This window comes from Rhinoraja longicauda, chromosome 7, assembly GCF_053455715.1.
Source record: "Rhinoraja longicauda isolate Sanriku21f chromosome 7, sRhiLon1.1, whole genome shotgun sequence".
Classification (NCBI taxonomy): domain Eukaryota; kingdom Metazoa; phylum Chordata; class Chondrichthyes; order Rajiformes; family Arhynchobatidae; genus Rhinoraja; species Rhinoraja longicauda.
In genome coordinates, this window is record NC_135959.1 from 53,406,228 (window position 1) to 53,426,807 (window position 20,580).

The 20,580-nt window shown below is 40.4% G+C and overlaps 1 protein-coding gene across 2 annotated transcripts in view; it reads right to left on the reverse strand.

Annotated features, from left to right (window-relative positions):
- Positions 1-20,580, reverse strand: part of LOC144595288 (mitogen-activated protein kinase kinase kinase kinase 4) — a 247,524-nt gene that overhangs the window by 51,400 nt on the left and 175,544 nt on the right. For both annotated transcript variants that reach the window (XM_078402596.1, XM_078402595.1), the window contains exons 10-13: positions 16,698-16,873; positions 15,373-15,445; positions 12,524-12,734; positions 5,259-5,420 (exon numbers count right to left, since the gene is read on the reverse strand). In XM_078402596.1, the coding sequence (XP_078258722.1) occupies positions 5,259-5,420; positions 12,524-12,734; positions 15,373-15,445; positions 16,698-16,873 (622 nt within the window). The remainder of the gene's footprint in view (positions 1-5,258; positions 5,421-12,523; positions 12,735-15,372; positions 15,446-16,697; positions 16,874-20,580) is intronic.

The following is a 20,580-nucleotide window of genomic DNA, read 5'->3' on the forward strand; positions in this document are numbered from 1 at the left end:
AATAGACAATAGACAATAGGTGCAGGAGTAGGCCATTCAGCCCTTCGAGCCAGCACCGCCATTCAATGCGATCATGGCTGATCACTCTCAATCAGTACCCCGTTCCTGCCTTCTCCCCATACCCCCTCACTCCGCTATCCTTAAGAGCTCTATCCAGCTCTCTCTTGAAAGCATCCAACGAACAGCAGGCAGTGAAGAAAGCCAATGGAATGTTGGCCTTCATAACAAGAGGAGTTGAGTATAGGAGCAAAGAGGTCCTTCTACAGTTGTACCGGGCCCTGGTGAGACCGCACCTGGAGTACTGTGTGCAGTTTTGGTCTCCAAATTTGAGGAAGGATATTCTTGCTATGGAGGGCGTGCAGCATAGGTTCACTAGGTTAATTCCCGGAATGGCGGGACTGTCGTATGTTGAAAGGCTGGAGCGATTGGGCTTGTATACACTGGAATTTAGAAGGATGAGGGGGGATCTTATTGAAACATATAAGATAATTAGGGGATTGGACACATTAGAGGCAGGAAACATGTTCCCAATGTTGGGGGAGTCCAGAACAAGGGGCCACAGTTTAAGAATAAGGGGTAGGCCATTTAGAACAGAGATGAGGAAGAACTTTTTCAGTCAGAGAGTGGTGAAGGTGTGGAATTCTCTGCCTCAGAAGGCAGTGGAGGCCAGTTCGTTGGATGCTTTCAAGAGAGAGTTGGATAGAGCTCTTAAGGATAGCGGAGTGAGGGGGTATGAGGAGAAGGCAGGAACGGGGTACTGATTGAGAGTGATCAGCCATGATCGCATTGAATGGCGGTGCTGGCTCGAAGGGCTGAATGGCCTACTCCTGCACCTATTGTCTATTGTCTATTGTCTATTGTTTACAAGAATGATTCCAGGAACGAGTGGGTTAGCATATGATGAGCGCTTGACAGCACTGGGCCTCTACTTGCTGGAGTTTAGAAGGTTCGTGTCCGGCAACATCTCAATCTAGTTTGAGATCAGCTCTGCCCAGGACAGGAAGGCTCTGCGGAGAGTAGTGCGTTCGGCTGAACGCACTATGGGAACTACATTCGCCCCCCTGCAGGACCTACACATCAGGAGGTGCAGATCCAAAGCCAGCAACGTTATGGGGGACCCCTACCACCCCAGCAATAGACTGTTCCACTGCTACGGTCAGGCAAACGCCTCCACTGTCACGATGTGAAAACAGAGACAATGAGGCGGAGTTTCTTCCCACAGGCCATCAGGACTGTTAACTCTTATATCACCAGGGACTAATTTACTGTATTAACTTTTCTTTTGTCTTAAATTTTTTTTTTCTCTGTTCTGTTTTAGCACAATCCGCAGGCGTTGCCACTTTCATTTCACTGCACATCTTGTATATGTATGTGACAAATAAAGTAGACTTGACGGGGGACCTCATTGAAACTTACAGAATAATGAAAAGCATAGATAAAGTGGATGTGGAAAGGATGTTTCCACAGGTGGGAGAGTCTCGGACCAGAGGTCATAGCCTCTGAATTAAAGGGTGCTCTTTTAGAAAGGAGATGAGGAGGAATTTCGTTAGTCAGGGGATAGTTAATCTGTGGAACTCATTGCCACAGAGGTCTGTGGAGGCCAAGTCAGTGGATATTTTTAAGGCAGGGACAGACAAATTCTTGATAAGAACGGGTGTCAAGAGTTATGGGGAGAAGGCAGAAAAATGGGATTATGAGGTAGATATCAGCCACGATTGAATGGCGGAGTAGACTTGAGGGGACGAATGGCCTAATTCTACCCCTATAACTTGTGAACTTGAATCAGGCTGGCACCACCACTAATGAATTGAATAACTATGGGATGTATCTTAGATTTTAAACAAAAAAGCATGGTAGGGAGTGGTGGGGAGAATAGCAGGTACCAAAAACAGGAAAATTGGAAATATAAAGAGAAAGTACAAGGAAATTGCACATGATTATGAAATGGACAATGGTTACCAGGTCTGCTCATAAAAGGACAGAACGTGAAAATGTACGAGAGCACACCTCTAACACAGCAAGAGGGGGACATTGTTTCAAAAAGTAAAAGATAAGCTCCAGATGAATGTCGCTCGTGGGTCCATTCAAGGCTAAGACTGGAAAAAATTACTTTCAGGAATAAAAAAGAGGAAATTAATTATTTGTTATTGCATGCATAGAAAACGACACAGAAAACCTAACAGAATAGCTTGAAAGTGAACAGAAATTGACATGAGCAAAGAGAATTAGCCAGATTGATTGAAATAAAAGTGATGAATTCCAAGTTACAAATGACCAACATCCCAAAGATTTGAAAGCAGTTCTGATAGAGATAGTTGATGCACTGTTTGCCCCATTCCATAATTCCACCGGTCTGAAGTCTGAAAAAGGGTTCCAGCCCAAAACATCACCTATTCCTTTTCTCGGAGATGCTCTCTGACCTGCTGAGTTACTCTAGCATTTGTTGTCTATTCCACAGGTCCTACAATGTTGTCAAATTAGAAGGTAGCAAATGTAAACGAACCATTTAAGGAGGAGGAAAATGAGAACTACAGTCCAGTTAGTTTAATATTAGTGGGAGAATAAATGCCAAAGTCACTAGATAAGTGGAAATAAGGCAAATAAAAGGAATAAACAAGTGTGGGCAAAGTAGATGTGAATTTATAAAAATGAAAGCATGTTTGACAAATCAGTTAGAATGTTTATCAAAAGTTTGGATACGAGTACCAATGTAATATATCCAATCTTGCTGATAATACAAAGCTGGGGATGGCGGAGCATGTTGGCCGGTAGATGCAGAGGGGATTAGGAGGATGCAGATGAATTATATGAATGAATTAGGACACAGTAGATGGAATACAATGTGGAAAAATGTAGCATCATCCACATTGGTAGAGAAAAGTAGAAATTCAAAAGCCCATCACTTAAATGGTGACTTATTAATAAGTATTTATGCGGACCAGTGTGAAGTTAGTCTGTGAATTACTGTGTTATCATGCAAGTACAGGAAGCAATAACAAAAGCAAATGGTATGTTGATCTTCAATGAAAAAGGATGAGTACAAGAGTGGGTGGTAAATTCTATTGGTTCCCAGTGGCACGACACCAGGAATATTGCCAACAGGTCTTGTCTGCCTCCGCAAGGGCAAATACAAGCAAATTAAAGGCAATGAAGATTTGTATATATACAATATATATATATATATATAAATTATTTGGACGAGGGGATTGAAGGCTTTGTGGCCCAGTTTGCAGATGATGCGAAAATAGGTGGAAGGGCACGTAGTGTAGAGAAAGCAGGGACTCTGCAGAAGGACTTGGATAGTTTGGGAGAGTGGGCAGAGAAGTGGCAGATGGAATATAGTGTGGAGTCATGCATTTTGGTAGTAGGAATAAAGGCATAGACTATTTTCTAAATGGGGGGAGAATCCAGTAATGGGAGGTGCAAAGGGAATTGGGAGTGCTAGTGCAGGATTCCCAAAAAGTTAAGTCGAATCGATAGTAAAGAAAGCAAATTCAATACTAGCATTTATTTCAAGCAATTATGTACAAAAACATGAATGTAATGCTGAGGCTCTATAAGGCACTGGTAAGGCCGTATTTGGAATATTGTGAGCAATTTTTGGCACCATATCTGAGGAAGGATGTGCTGGCTCTGGAGAGGGTCCAGAGGAGATTTACAAGAATGATCCCAGGAATGAGTAGGTTATCCTATGATGAGCGTTTGTCAGCACTGGGCCTCTACTCGCTGGAGTTTAGAAGAAAGAGGGGGGGGGGATCTCATTGAAACATACAGAATAGTGAAAGGCTTGGGTAGAGTGGATTAAAGGACATTCTTTTGGGAAGGAGATGAGGAGAAATTTCTTTAGTCAGAGGCTGGTGAATCTGTGGAACTCCTTACCGCAGAAGGCTGTGGAGATCAAGTCAGTGGATATTTTTAAAGCAGGGATGGATAGATTTTTGATCAGTATAGGTGTCAGAGGTTATGGGGGGAAGGCAGGAGAATGGGGTTAGGAAGAGAGAGATCAGCCATGATTGAATGGCGGAGTAGAATGGTCTAATTCTACTCCTATCACTTATGAACTATTCCTCAACTTAATTTCCACAACTAGAAGGGGCAATGCCCTGGGGGCATCAATTTAACACACTAGGTCTAAACTTAAGAAATTTGAATCCTATTGAAATATACAAAACTCTTAAGTTAATAGGAGAGCTGCAGTGGTAGTGGCATTAGTGGCTAGAATCAGGGAGCACAGTCTCAAAATAAGGGTCAGCCATTCGGGGCAGATTTGATGAAAAGGAGCAATTTCTTCACAGGACTACAATAAATCAATAACATTTTCTGCTAAGAGGGTTGTGGCGAAATGAACAGTCACAGAGAAATGTACAGTCGCTATGTTCAAACAAATCAATAGTTTTTTTAAGGAATTGAGGTATATGGTGTTACTACATGAAAGTGGCACCCATTTAAGAAACAGCCATGATCTTATGTGACTGAGAGTTGCCAAAAGGTTTGTTTCTGCTTATCTAAGTTCTTATACTGATGAATCACCGTCCATCTTTCTTTTTGAGGAGTCAACAACTAATATTGTTTTCACTCTACGTTTACATCAGTTCTAAATTTAAGTGGTTTTAACTTGCAAAGGAAACAGCATCTTGACACCCCGTCAATCTCCCTCAGAATTTTGTTCATCTCATGGGATTGTCTTTCATTCTTCTAAACTCAAGTAAAATCCTTTTAGTCCCTCGTCAAAAGACCAATTTTTTCAACCCAAGAATAGATCTACTTAATATATGTTGCTCTGAATCCAAGGTTGGTACATCCACCTTTCCTCCAAGGCTGTATACAATACTCAATATCCTTGATAATCTGAGCAAGACTTTCTTACTCTTTTCCATAGGACAATATACCATTTGTCTTTCTATTTTTTTGTATCTGCTCCACGTTGCAATGTTTCACTATTTAGATGGCTATAAGTATCACATGATCAATTAAAAATTCACCACAGAAATTTAAACACATGAATTCAGGATGTAACAAATTCATGCTAGGCTGCATTAGGATTTTGATAGTGTCTGATTTTCACTTTCCAGCAAATCATGTGATGGCAGAAGAGGAAAAAAACATACGGAAACAAACCCCTTTGAGATGGCAGCAAAATGAATTGAAAATATCAAAATTAAAATTATTTGTAAATGGACATTAATCCAATCACCACCATGAACAAGCATGCACAAATTCTTGGTTCCTTGTGTATGAAGAGTGACAATAAAAATCACCTGTTCTCTCTCCACTCGCCTCTTTTCTTCTTCTGCCCTTCTTCTTTCCTCCTCCTCCTTTCTCCGACGTTCCAATTCATCTAGTCTTCGCTTTTCCTCCTGTTCTCGCCGCCTTTGTTCACGCTCATGTTGCCTTCGTGCTTCTCGTTCCCTTCTCTGTTGCTGCAGAGGTTAAAAAAAATCTTATTAAGAACAGCCAAATTGTTGAATTTACCAGAAATCAATTCAGCCCTCAATGTTCATTGAGGTTTTTCAGTAGCCAGTTCCATTGGTACCAAGTAATGGGAAACAAATGAAAAAATAATGTCAGTACAATGAAGTGAAACTTGATTAATATTTTGCAAAATTTTGCACCTATTTTTTAAATCCATATCAACAGCTAAAACTTTCTAAATATTACGTCAATGAGGAAAAGGGCAGATTCAGGACGTATTTCTGGATTGGTTCAAATACAGGCAACCATCACTGGCTGCTTCGTAAACGATCTTCCCTCCCTTATCAACAGCTGTCAGGGTAGATACTGGAAGATATCTGCTCTTAATTTAGTCTAGAGCAAAGGGCCACGGCCTCAGAATATAGTCTCAGTCATTTAAGTCCTAGGTAAGAAAAATCTTCAGAACTAAACATAGCACAAAAAGTAAGGAAATTTGTGTTTGGTAGATTATTTCTTTGTTGTAACAATGCTTCTTGGCAATAAATCTTATACCGTTGGAAAGCCTGTTTATTTCCCTTTTAAATGGTGCCACATTTGTAAGGAACATGCATTTGTGGGATGAGCAGCAGAGCTGAGTATATGGGTTGCGCCCATGAAAAATTTGCAAATCTTCTCTGCCAATGCCAAACAGCTTATTCTGCTGTTGCTATTGACTCTTGTTTTGAGCTTCTGGTACCCCCAGGTGCTGACAATCAGGTGCCTGATTGGCAGCATCTGTGAGCATGGGCCCTGCTACAGTGGTTAGTAGGTGTCTGCTCCAAGAATCGGCATGCCACGTTTGACTGATCTGGATAGGGCCCGTGCGATAGGGCAACTTCAAGCTGGTGTTCCGCAAAACCAAGTTGCGGCATTATTTGGAGTGAGCCCTAGTACCATCTCCAAAGTGAAGGCCAAGTTCCATATAACGGGGGATGTCAGAGACAGGCCGCGAAGTGGGCGTCCCAAGAAGACGACACCCGAAGAAGACCGTTTCTTCACCCTGTCAGCACTTAGGAACCGTAGGCTGTCTTCTACAGATTTGCAGTCAAGGTTTGCAGGACGATATGGCCGACGGCTCTCTGCCCAGACAATTCGGAACAGACTGCAAGCAGCCGATCTCCGGTCTCATCGGGCTGCCAGGAGGCCTGCCATGACTGCCCTTCACCGTCAGGTCCGTTTGCGCTGGTGTCGGCAACACGTGCACTGGAACCTGAACATGTGGAGGAACGTTATGTTCAGAGATGAGTCCAGATTCTGCCTACGGCAGTTGGATCATAGGGTCAAAGTGTGGAGAAGACGCGGAGAACGCTATGCTGATTGCTGCACCGATAGAGTAACATCTTTTGGTGGAGGCAGTGTGATGGTGTGGGGCGGCATCTCCCTCACTGGAAAAACGAGGCTTGTCATCATTGGAGGCAATCTCAATGCAGAGAGATATCGAGATGAGATTCTGCAACCAGTGGCAATTCCATATCTCCACAGTCCGGGACCGAACTCTATCCTCCAAGATGACAATGCTCGCCCCCACAGAGCAGGGTTTCTCAGAGACTACCTCCAGAATTTGGGAGTGGAGAGGATGGAATGGCCTGCCAGCAGTCCTGACCTCAACCCCATTGAACACTTGTGGGATCAGCTTGGGCGTGCTGTTCGTGCCAGAGTGACCAACACAACCACGTTGGCTGACTTGCGACAAATGCTGGTTGAATAATGGGATGCCATCCCACAACAGTGTGTGACCAGGCTGGTGACCAGCATGAGGAGGAGGTGCCAGGCTGTTGTGGCTGTGTATGGTTCTTCCACACGCTACTGAGGCTCCTGTTTATTAAATGAATAAATTGTTAAATTGCCAATATGTCTTGTTTCTTCAGACTTCAATCATCCAATCCACCAAACAACACCGATCAAGAGTCAATGGCAGAATAAGCTGTTTGGCATTGGCAGAGAAGATTTGGCAGATTTTTCATGGGCGCAACCCACATACTCAGCTCTGCTGCTCATCCCACAAATGCATGTTCCTTACAAATGTGGCACCATTTAAAAGGGAAATAAACAGGCTTTCCAACGGTATAAGATTTATTGCCAAGAAGCATTGTTACAACAAAGAAATAATCTACCAAACACAAATTTCCTTACTTTTTGTGCTATGTTTATTTACTGCAGAGGGCTATGGGTGTGAAGTAGTTAAATATATTCAAGGCCTTGAACAATATTTCTGGAGAGGATAGAAACAAAGAAAGCACAAAGTGCTGGAGTAACTCAATATGTCTGGAGAACATTGATAGGAGACATTTTGCATCGGGACCCTTCTTCAGACTGATTGTCGGTGGGGAAAGAAAGTTGGAAGAGAGTTGCCCCTCCTCACTTCCAGCTTTCTTTCCTCCCTACAATCAGTCTGAAGAAGGGCCCCAACACAAAACGTCACCTATCCATATACTCCAGAGATGCTGCCAGACCCCATGGTATTACTCCAGTAGTTTGTGCCTTCTTTCTGGAATGGATGTTGGTTTAGTGTAGGACAGTTCACTGTGCACCATTGAAAGGTACTGCAAGCTAAGGGCAAAATCATCCATACTTGCTCCCAGTGTTTTGTTCTTGCAGGGTTAGACACGAGTCCTCACTCATGATTTCTGAACGTAATTTGCTATTCCTCAGACACAAAAAATTCCAGACAGCATACATGATCCTGACAAGATTTGGGCTTGGGTTGGTTGCTGAAGCTGAGTATTCTGCACTAGTTGCTCCCTTTTTGACTTCTTTCAGCATTTCACATCTAGCAAGTGGATGTCAAGAGCACAAATCAAATACTCTTAGCTAAATTAACCCCTCTTACAAAGCTTATCACCATCCAGTGAACATCAGCCAGTTTTATCAGTAACACATTGACTGCTTTAAACTGCTTCCACCACTATATTATGCAGCTGCACTTTCTTTTAGCAGGATGCATAGCAGCAAAACAGTAGGGCGTGATTGATAGTAGTTTCTCAACCTTTATCAAGAACAATGGCCATTGAACACCTCCACTTACAAATTCAAACTCATGTCACTGAGACATTAAGTCATTTCTTTATCAATGCCAAGTTAAAAGCCCTGGAACTCCGAATTTAACAGCACCACCACAGTCTGCAGCTGTGCAAGGTAGCTCACAGGTCCCTGAGGAATTAAGTTTCAGAATAATTCCAGACTTGCCAATGATGCTTAATCCTATTCATATTTTGAAAAATAATCTTTTTAAAACCACGCATAGTGAAAGTTAAAGACTGAGTTATGACTCCCTTTCATCCCTCACATTATGTTCCACATTTTGCATCGGGAACACATAATGTTATTTCATATTACTAGCTCTCCTTTTCCTGACACTATTAATATTCAATTTTTTTTAAGTCATCATAACGTTGGGCACTATTTTGAGAAACAATACCAAGTTTGAAAAGCAAAGTTAATGCTGTAAAGATATTAAGTCAATGTGGGTCATGTCTAGATTAAACCGAATGTGGTTACACGTGGAATGGTCTCCCATTCACTTGGAAAGAGGAAGGGTTGGAGATGCACCAAAGCTGCGAACAATTAAAATTAATAGTATCCATAATTCTTAAAAGTACTGATGTTACTTTTAAACTGGTGGATTGAAGAATAAAACAGATTCCTTCCTTAACACCAAAGTGGTGGCAAGAAAAAAAATCAAATTCAGTGATTAGTTTTCTGGTAGTAAAACTGAAATGAAGGCATTGGAAAGAGTTAATTGAGGTAACAACTTTTAACGGCCAACTATAAAATCTGTCAGTAGTAAATTTGATAAGAGTATTCATTTATTTAGGTCAAATATATTGAAAAATAAATTATTAAAAATCACTTTGTTTCAAATATGCACATTATTAAAAGTAAATTAATGGACAATACAAAGACAATTGCTAAATCCCTGAGCTCTTTAGTTTCTTTCCTCCCGAGCACACAAGGAATCTACAAATTGAAAAACTACAACTACGCACTGTGCATCATTCCCACTTAAATGAAAATATTACAATATTGTCAACTCTCATTCACAGATGGTATTTGTCAGCCTAGATCACTGTCAGAATACTTTGAGGAATATTGCCCATTCAATTCATTACAACTTTATTTTGCTTCTACCTCAATTGAATCCATATTTGCAAATGCCATTCAATCGTCCACCATAAATTTATCAGTGGCGTTTTTATTATGTACACGGGTTTCTACAGTTATTCCGAACATACTTGAACAAGAAAATTCTAAAATTTACTTGACTATGAAAATTCTAAAGTGTCCAACTTAATGCGGAGAAGCATGGTGAAAAAAATGGATTAAAAGTACCATTAGCAAATTTGCAGATGATACAAAGCTGGGTGGTAGTGTGAACTGTGAGGAAGATGCTATGAGGTTGCTGGGTGACTTGGACAGGTTGTGTGAGTAGGCGGATGCATGGCAGATGCAGTTTAATGTGGATAAGTGTGAGGTTATCCACCGGTGGTAAGAACAGGAAGGCAGAGTATTATCTGAATGGTGTCAAGTTAGGAACAGGGGATGTACAACGAGATCTGGGTGTCCTAGTGCATCAGTCACTGAAAGGAAGCATGCAGATACAGCAGGCAGTGAAGAAAGCCAATGGAATGTTGGCCTTCATAACAAGAGGAGTTGAGTATAGGAGCAAAGAGGTCCTTCTGCAGTTGTACAGGGCCCTAGTGAGACCGCACCTGGAGTACTGTGTGCAGTTTTGGTCTCCAAATTTGAGGAAGGATATTCTTGCTATTGAGGGCGTGCAGCGTAGGTTTACTAGGTTAATTCCCGGAATGGCAGGACTGTCATATGTTGAAAGACTGAAGCGACTAGGCTTGTATACACTGGAATTTAGAAGGATGAGAGGAGATCTTATCGAAACGTATAAGATTATTAAGGGGTTGGACACGTTAGAGACAGGAAACATGTTCCCAATGTTGGGGGAGTCCAGAACAAGGGGCCACAGTTTAAGAATAAGGGGTAGGCCATTTAGAACTGAGATGAGGAAAAACTTTTTCAGTCATAGCGTTGTGAATCTGTGGAATTCTCTGCCTCAACAGGCAGTGGAGGCCAATTCTCTGAATGCATTCAAGAGAGAGCTAGACAGAGCTCTTAAGGATAGCGGAGTCAGGGGGTGTGGGGAGAAGGCAGGAATGGGGTACTGATTGAGAATGATCAGCCATGATCACATTGAATGGCGGTGCTGGCTCGAAGGGCCGAATGGCCTCCTATGCACCTATTGTCTAAAACTAAACATTGTCCAAATAACCATGTCAGCAGAATTAATTTACTTTCATTTCTTTTTAGAGTCACAGTTGAGCCGCACAGGAATAGGTGGCCAACTCTAGCCTTGCTACATCTACATTAATCCCATTAGATTCAGGGGCAAAGGATGGTGGGTGTATGGAATGAGCTACCGGAGGAGGTATTTGAGGCAGGTCCTATCGCAACGTTTAAGAACATTTAGACAGGTACATGAATAGGATAGGTTTGAGTGGTTTGTTGTCATATGTCCCGAAACAGAACAATGAAACAATTTAAATAATCCATTTCTCTGTTGATTCAAGTTCAATATGTATTAAAATAATTACCCTCTCCCATATATAGTTTAAAAATAATATTGATTATTAAAACATTTGTAGATATACACAGATATAAAGTTTGCCTCTAACAAAATTATAAAATACAATTTTCAGTCAAGCTATTAAATGCTTGTTTATTGCCACAATGCACTTGACATAAATTTGAAAGGTATTTCAATATTAGGCATTTCTAATAGATCTTTATTCAGATCACCTCCTTACTGACTATGCAGACTATTGTGGCGGTCACAAATGGAAGCACTGTTGCTCTGCTAGTGAAACTGCTGGCATTCTTGGATCATTGCTCATCTGCCACCAAACAGCTTAGTTCGCTTTGGTACCAGTCTCAATATCTAATGCAGCAGCACAGCTGTGTCATAGTAATTCAGGCAAAGCACAGGATTCAAAACTCAACAATTTCAATGGAGATTGAGAGGCAAAGAAGCAAAGTTATCTTTAAGAAAAAAAATTGTATGCTTAAATGTTTTTATTTATAAGCATTTTCATATTTTAAATGTGTCAATGTCAGCACCATAAAAAATATTAAAATCAATCAATGGCGCAGCTGTAGAGTTGCTGCCTTACAGCGACAGAAAACCAGGTTCAATCCTGAGCAAGGGTGCGGTCTGTGCGGAGTTTGTGTGTTCTCGCTGTAACTTGCCTGGGTTTTCTCCGGGAGCTTTGGTTTCCTCCCACACTCCAAAGACATGTAGGTCCGTAGGCTAATTGGCTTGGTAAAATTGTCCCTAATGTGTGTTGGAGAGTGTTAATGTGCGGGGATCGCTGGTCGGCGCGGATTCGGTGGGCCGAAGGCCCGTTTCCGCATTGTATCTCAAAACTAAACTAAACAAAGACACATCCATATAACACTACACCAGCCTCGCTGCCTATTGAATCCTGATACAGATATTTGGGGTGGAGCCTCGTCAATGTGAGTCCAGGTTGTGGAGTACAGAATACAGAATACCTTTATTGTCATTCGATACCGAACGAAATTCATTTGCCAGCAGTCACAGAGCAAAAAAAAGAACACAAGACATACAACCCCAACACAAACATCCATCACAGCGACTCCAAACACCCCCTCACTGTGATGGAAGGCAAAAAAACGTCCTCTCTTTTCCCCCATGCCCCTCCCACGGACAGACAGCTCGACCCCTACCGAGGCGACCGACCCGCACAGCCCCTGCAAGGAGATGGAAGGTCCCATGGCCGAGCCGCACCGGGCGCTGGAAAGTCCCGTGGCCGTACCGGGCGATGGAAGGCCCCGTGGCCGAGCCGTACCGGGCGATGGAAGGCCCCGCGGCCGAGCCGTACCGGGCGATGGAAGGCCCCGCGGCCGAGCTGTACCGGGCGATGGAGGAACAGCAAGGTTAATTTTCCAGTTCCGTGTAAGCGCGAGTGGACCATGAGGAGCAATTCCAAGTAGGAGAACTCAACAAACTAAGATGACCAAATATATTTTCATTAAAAAATACCTCTTCAAGCCGTCGCCTTTGTTCTTTCTGTTGCTCGATGCGTTTTTGGCGCTCTGCAAGGAGCTGTCTTTTATATTCTTCCTGTTCCCGGAGCTGCTGTTCTTGAAGAACCTGTTGCCTCCGCATTGCATCAGAACGCTCCTTGTTCTCCTGTTGCAATCTCAGGAAGTCACGACGAAGAGTCGATTCTCCAGGCACATTAACAATTGAACTAAAAAAAACGATACCATATATTTTACTCCACGTTTTTCTCAGAGATAACTGTGAGTAGAAGTGGTTTAAATGAGGAAATTAGAGTGCAAGTGGATTTGGATATAGTTCCATGAGTCACATGAATGATAATGGCTTTCAGAAAAGATAAATGCTTAATTATGTGATTGGAAAGGCGCACACATTTTGCAGAGATTGTACTTTCAAATCAAGTTTGCAAAAGGACCAGATCATGGTTATATTGTTTAAAGCACAGCATCAATAGAATCCTGAAAATTAAACTGGAATGTAGCAATACTTCATTATCTTGCACAACTAAATACTGTGCTTTGTATCAGTTCATCACTGGATGCTTTTAAAAGTTACAATTTAAATTATGTATGGGATTAAGTTCAAGTTCAAGTACACTTTATTTGTCCCCGTGGGGCGATTTACAAAGGCACGTAGAGTAGTACAAAAACTATCGGGGGGGGGGGGGGGGTTTGCAGGGTGAGCAGCGGGTCAGGGGTGGTTGGGAGTTGAGGAGCTGAACCGCCTTGGGGACAAAGGTTGCCCTTCTCCTCTGTGTCCTACAGCCTGGGCAGCGAAGCCGGCATCCTGAGGGGAGCCACTCAAACGCAGAGAACAGGGCGTGTGAGGGGTCCTGCAAAATCCTGCCAGCTGACCTTAGCATCTACTGGTCGCATAGGGTGGAGAGGGCTCTGACAGGGAGTCCAATAATTTTGGAACAGACTTTGGCTGTGCTCTGCAGGCTGTTTCTGTTCTGAAGGCTGATGGAGTGGAACCAGGAGGTGAAGGAGAACGTGATGACACTCTCAATGAGTTAATTGAGATGGGTGAGCAATGCAGAAGCATGGCATGAATACAATGTACTTAAGTGAAACAGAAACCTCTCCAAATAGCTCAGGAAGTCAGGCAGCATCAGTGCAAAGAAAAACAGAATCACATTACAGGTAAATGGCCTTTCAGCGACCTTTTAAGATCATCAACCCAAAACTATAATGTGTTCTCTCTTCACGGATGCTGCCTGACTTTGTGACTGTTTACATTTCCTAATTTTATTTCAGATTTACAACAACTGTAGGTTTTTATTTGCTTTGCAATAGCAATTTATGAAATCATAATTTTAATAGAAAGTTGAACTATTTTCTTGTTCTCAGACAAACACCAGGACACAATCATAGCCTTCAGTTCCTCTCCTGGTCCATTTACATTCAAAACTTTCCTCAACTGCATGATTAGAACAAACCATCACAGACATTTCTTTCATGTTAACATTTTTCCAAATTCCACATTACTTGTGGCATGACTAAGAAAAGTTAAGACACAATTAAGAACATTTAATTATTGATGATATCATTTGGCTGATCAAATACCAGATTTTCACACAGATTTCTGCCCTGTGCCCCCAGAGGGAGGCACAGAAGAGAGTACAGGCACATTTTCCTTCAGAGAACAGATGGAAGAAGAAAGTGCAGAGGGAAAAAACACAAATGTTCACCTTACTAAAAGACATGTTGGAACTACAGGCCCAGCACTCGGGCAATTCTTCTATCCTATCTCATACCTTTAGTCTTTTGAACTCGGGCCTTTGTCCAAGCATCTGTCAATCCAAAACTCTCACATGTATCCACCTATCACTTGCCACACTTTATCCTGCACATCCTCCCTTCCAGTTTTCTTCCTCCCCCCATCACCACCACAAACACTTTGAAGAAGGGTCCCAACCCGAAATGTCACCTATACATGTTCTCCAGAGAGGCTGCCTGATCCATTGAGTTACTCCAATACTTTGTGTCTTCCCTTGAAAGCCTCACTGGTGCCGACCACAAAAAATCACCACTAGTCATCTTCCTCTGAGCCGGGCAGCTATTTCATTTTAAGTACGGACACACCCCGGGTTGGGCAAGGGTTCTTGGAACCATCCGTAACCCCAAGTTCTTCAACTCAAAAATGCTGTCAGCTCAGATTGTGACAGTCACACTACTGGGTTAATTAGTTACAAAATTGTACAGCTCTGATTTAGTACTGCAGATTCAAAACATGCCAGATCATGGGATATTTACTTGTAGATTTTAGTTTCAGAGATACAGCGTGGAAACAGGCCCTTCAGCCCACCGAGTCCGCGCCGACCAGCAATCACATGTACACTAGTCCTATGCTACACACTAGTAACAATCTACAGAAGCTAATTAACCTACAAACCTGCACGTATCCTTACAAATAGCACCCGTAATCAGAATAGAACCTGGCTCTCTGGCACTGTAAGGCAACAACTCTACTACAGTGCCACCCACAATGTCCAGTTTTACCGAGATCGTGCTCAGTGAGGCTCTCTGGAGAAACTGCCAGGCCACAGAATGTCAGACAAGAGATTTTAAACCTGTATTCACTTTATCCAGAGGGAATGTTGGCTGGGCATTCACTTAACTGGAGAATCATGCACCTGAGAACTTCTGTTTATACAAAAACAACAAAAATATAATGTGAAAACTAGGTGCAAAGGAGATTGTAAAGGTACTAAATGTAAAAACAGAATGTAGAGACAAAAGCAAAAAAACAAAATAAATTAATTGTGGTCTTTCTTGTGACTTAGATTACAACTGTCCAAAAAAATACTTTTAGCACAATAATATTACCTTGGCTCTCCCTCTTGCTCAGGCAATTCCTCTTCTTCTTCTTCACTTCCACTGTATTCATACTCTGTTTCATCTGTCAAATTAGACATTAGGCATTACAAACATCATTCAAAACATTCAAGTCACTTGTTAAACAGAGGGGAGATATGTTTATTGAAACATGTTGAAACATATGTTTCAATATGTTGAAAAGACCGCACTTCCTTCACAATCCTATCCATTATTAAAGAAAGCCATCGTATGGACCATTGTAGCTGTGTTAATTGTTAAGAAAACTAGCCAAACGAAACCAATATTCTCAGTCACTATAAAACTGCTTCCACCATGTATTTAAACAGTGCAATACAGAACACGTACATTTGACAAACATTTTCATCCCTTAAACCTCCTGGGTTTTTAACCCTCCTGGCAGTGGAAAGAAAATTCTTCCCATTTACTCATGTCAAAACTCAGCATATTTTATTTGACTTCCCTTCCTATCATTTTACTGTAAACAACTCCAGCTTCTCCTGTATCTCCACTTTAATGAAATCCCTCTTCAAAGTTTAAATTGTGGTGCCCAGGACTGCACAACACTGAAGATGAAGCTTAATCCATAATTGAGAAAACCCCAACATAGCTTTCTATTCAAATTAAAAAGCAATGGATTCTTACTTTTGTTTTAAAGTGCCAACTTTGCATGCCACTTCAAAGAGATGCAGCTGTGAACTCCCAGATCTCCATTTTTAAACTACACAATTCAACTGCAGATTTTACCTTTTAAAATATATCAATATGTCACAAACTGCAAAGAAATGAATTAGTCTTATAAAATGGTGTTCCTTAAGGCTAATTATTTAACTAAAAAGCTACCAACAAATACAACCCGGCATTTAATTGCATGATATGGATGTTATAGTTGTAAGGAATGTCCTACATCAGCTTCAAACATGGATTATTGGGAAAAGTCATGTAATAAACCAATTTGGATGGAGACTTGACAATGGGTATTGTCAAGGAGCATTTGGATATAAAGGAAGAACTGAAGCATTCATGGTTTAGAGGGGCTTGCCAAATAGTGACGAGAACATTGTTGTTTTAATTTCTATCATTGCATGATTAAACATAATGAGAAAATATATATTAAATTGATGATTTTAAATCTTCATACATTGAATTATGATAATGGATTTAATATTTTGATGCTCCCCTCATATGGAATGTTGGGATGAAGGAGATTAAGTCTTGTCCAGATCAAATGAGAATTATATTCCAGTGAACAATATTACTTACTATTTATATTAATTTAGCATCTTTTGTAGTCACATCAGCATTGTACCACCTACCTTTTTCACCTCTCTTCTTCCTTGTCCTGTCAATGTGATCCTTCAGCTGTATCCGAACTTGCCGTTCATTGGGCTGATCACGGATAAATGGATGTTTTAACAGGTGTTCAGTTGAAGGTCGCAGCATGTAATTCTTCACCAAACAGCTTTCAATAAAGCTAAAAAACTTTTTTGACCTGTACATACATAATAAAAAGTAAGCTTTACCAAAAAAATGAATTAGAAATTTAGTTTGCACGATGATGACATTACATCAATTTAGAATTCTCACTGAGGCACAAAACTGCATCCTTACCAGTTAAAACAACATTATTCAGTGTTCCAAATTGCATGAATATTAAATGACAGTTTGTTTCTATACAAAGCAGGTATTTATTTTGTATTACAAGGAAGCATACATTCACATAAAATTTATTTCACATTTGCAGGGGACCGCAAAAGTTCTGTGTACATTTTCTGAGGAGACACCTGCAGCACAAATGGATTCTCAAATATTTGTAGCATTTCAGGGGTGGCATGGTGGTGCAACAGTAGAGTTGCTGCCTTCCCAGAGAGTGCACCAGAGACCCGACTTCAATCCAATGGTGAGTTTGTACGTTCTCCCAGTAACCGCATGGGTTTTCCCCGGGTGCTCCGGTTTCCTCCCGCCCTCCAAGGGCGTACAGGTTTGTAGGTTAATTGGCTTTGGTAAAAATTATAAATTGGCCTTAGTGTGCAGTGGGTGCTAGTGTAATGGGGATCGCTGGTCGACGCGGACAGAAGCAGCAGATTGTTTATTTTTATTTATTTAGTTTATTTTCTTCAAAGCCAATCAATTCAAGGACTAACATTTGCATATTACAGTCCATTGGAAACTAGAGGAATCTCAATATTATGTAAAATTAGGAAAAACCAATAAGCCTTACACTAGACATTTAACAGTAATATGCAAATATTCAAAGCATTTATAAATACTGTACACTTTGTAGTAGGCTTAGAATAGGTTTTAAAAGTATCTAAGCATTCATCTGATTTATTTGGAGTTTGATCCAATAACCGTGCGATTCATGGGAAACCAGTCAACAGAACCGACGTAAAGTCCCTGAATGGAGTGGGTTATGGGAACAAAAGGAATAGGTGACTTACTGCAGAACACTTGATTTTTAGGTACATAAAAATAAATACAGAAACCAACTACATACCAGTCAACTCTGCAATTAATGCAGGTAGAGAAAATAATGACTGCAAACGATGCAGTTTGTAAAACTTAAAACAAATCATGTTTTTGGGTAGAGAAAGCGGAAACTAAATTTACCACTCAAATTCAAGAGGTTCACGCTCAAAGAAAGAATGGAAATCATGTGTTAATTAAAAAATACAAAACACCAGAGGCTACGAAGCAAATATATTCTATTTTGTTCCGGGAAAAAATAGAATCTAAATGTAAAAGAGATAATTCCTACTTAAGCATTTAATTTTCTTGAAACGGAAACTAGATCACAGCAAAAGACTAGGATTAATTTATGTGACTGTGGATAAAAACAACTGCACATTACTGCAATAGACAAGTGGACTGGTTCTGCAACATCCTATGAAAGGATCAGTGCAGTGTCATATGTACAGCCACAGGGGAAGTTAGAGCAGAACATTAAGAGGCATGTATAATATAAAACCTGAAAGACATGCATTTTATCGTAAATAATTTCCTGTGACTTATTAGTTTCCTATGTTGATCTTTGGATAAACCAGGCACACAGCTAAGAAGAAAATGGTTGGTGCACTGTGAGAATAATGAACATTCTGACAAAATCTGCCCTGTTGCAAACTAGGATCAACATAAGAATAACTCAAAATCCAGCTAATTGTGAAATTGGATAAATTAAATAGGAAGGATGTAGTTGAATGACTGAATGAGTAGATTTTTTCTCACTTCCTTCCACACTTATTTACACTTGTTTACTACCAAATGGTGTACACCACAATTCTTTTTTTTTCAATTCCCATTATTGTACAGGAAGAGCATTATATTCATTGATAACATTTATATCCTGTTATATTTTATTCAAACCATTAATCAATGAGAAATGTGCTTTTTATTTCCATTGATCAGCAGGAATAAAAGTAATTAACTTGTTGACAAAAAAAACAAAGAGAGAGAAGGGAAAACTGGCTTTCAGGTTGGGCTCTTAAAGACGGTAAAGTTTAGGGTCAATTAGGCAACATGAAAAGAGTGAGAGTAGTAGGGCAGTGGTAATTTCTTTACAGTTATGTGACTGCATAAGAGACTACTACTGTGTTATCCTTCTTTTTAATTTGCACTAAATAATTATCTAATTACAAATCTCATTCAAGGTGGTTTGCCCTCTCATACTTGAGGCCAGTTCATTGGTTATATTTAAGAGGGAGTTAGATGTGGCCCTTTTTGCTAAAGGGATCAGGGGGTATGGAGAGAAGGCAGGTACAGGCTACTGAGCTGGATGATCAGCCATGATCATATTGAATGGCGGTGCAGGCTCGAAGGGCCGAATGGCCTACTCCTGCACCTATTTTCTATGTTTCTATGTTTCTATGAGGCAGAAGGAAATATCCTTCAACTGCAGTCTCTCGGTTTTTAACTTTAGGAAAAGCTTCTACAAACATTCTGCAAAATTAACCATTTAAAGTAATTCACAATGCCAAATGTTCAATTAATCATAGCATGAACTTAATTATGGGGCGAGAAGATAAAAGGCATAAACCTTGACAGCAATACTGCTGCTTTCCATCACATCTCCTGTGCTTTGTTATATTTTTCCAATTACTTTGACATACAAGAAGATTAAAGTGAAAAATCAAATGAATGTTTGGATATGGTTTTATTTAACCACTGGATTATTAGGAAATCTTGAATTGGAAAGCAAAAGATGATTTCCATCATAATAAATTTTTTACACAATTACATAATAACCCAGTCTAATGGAAACGCTTCGGTGACCAAGCAAGAATGGAAATGGGTCCAGGGAAGGGGCATTCTTAACTATTCTGGAAATTGAGAATAACCAATTTATGGCTCCCACAGGTTTAGTGCAGAATGAGGTTACCTTTTGATATCAATTTAGAATCCAACATAAAATTAAGGAGAGTTTATCTTTTTGCAATTCACCCCAGTTCCAATTCTGCTTGAACTTGGAGTAAATTTAATTCTTCAGCATTTCTCAGATTTATCATTTCATAAGGGGCTTCATCAGGAAAAGAAATCGGATGTTTATCCAATGTTTAGGTACATCCAATACAGGACAATTACTTGTAGAAACAAAGAACTGCGGATGCTGGTTTACACCGAAGAACATAAAGTACTGGAGTAACTCAGCGGGTCAGACAGCATGTCTGGAGAAAAAGGATAGGTTTGAAGAAGTACCCCAACTCAAAAAACATTCCCTGTACTTTTTCTCCAGAGATGGTCTAACCCGCTGAGTTACTCCTGCACTTTGTGTCTATCTAAGGACAATTACCAGATGGAATGTAATTATTATTAATGGAAGCTTTACGGACTTTCAATTCAAAACCAATTGTTTTTGATTGATGTTTAAATTTCATTGTGGCATTTCATTCAATACAATCTTTGTTCATGAATAAATATAACCATCAAAACTATGTAGGAAGTTGATTTATGGGTCTATTTTTTTATACTTGGCAACAATTTCCAACATGAAATCTCATTTCTATGCAGTTAGATTTCAATATTTGCAAAATGTCAAAAGCAAAACTATATATTTAATAACATTTTGCAAATAAGATCAAAAACAAGCATTTAAAATTTACATAAGAGCACAAAACAGGTGGGGAAAAGACAAAAAAAAAAATCTAGATTGCAACAGAAATGTACCGTGGTTAAGGCACCAAAAATGAAACCCTGTTATTTAAT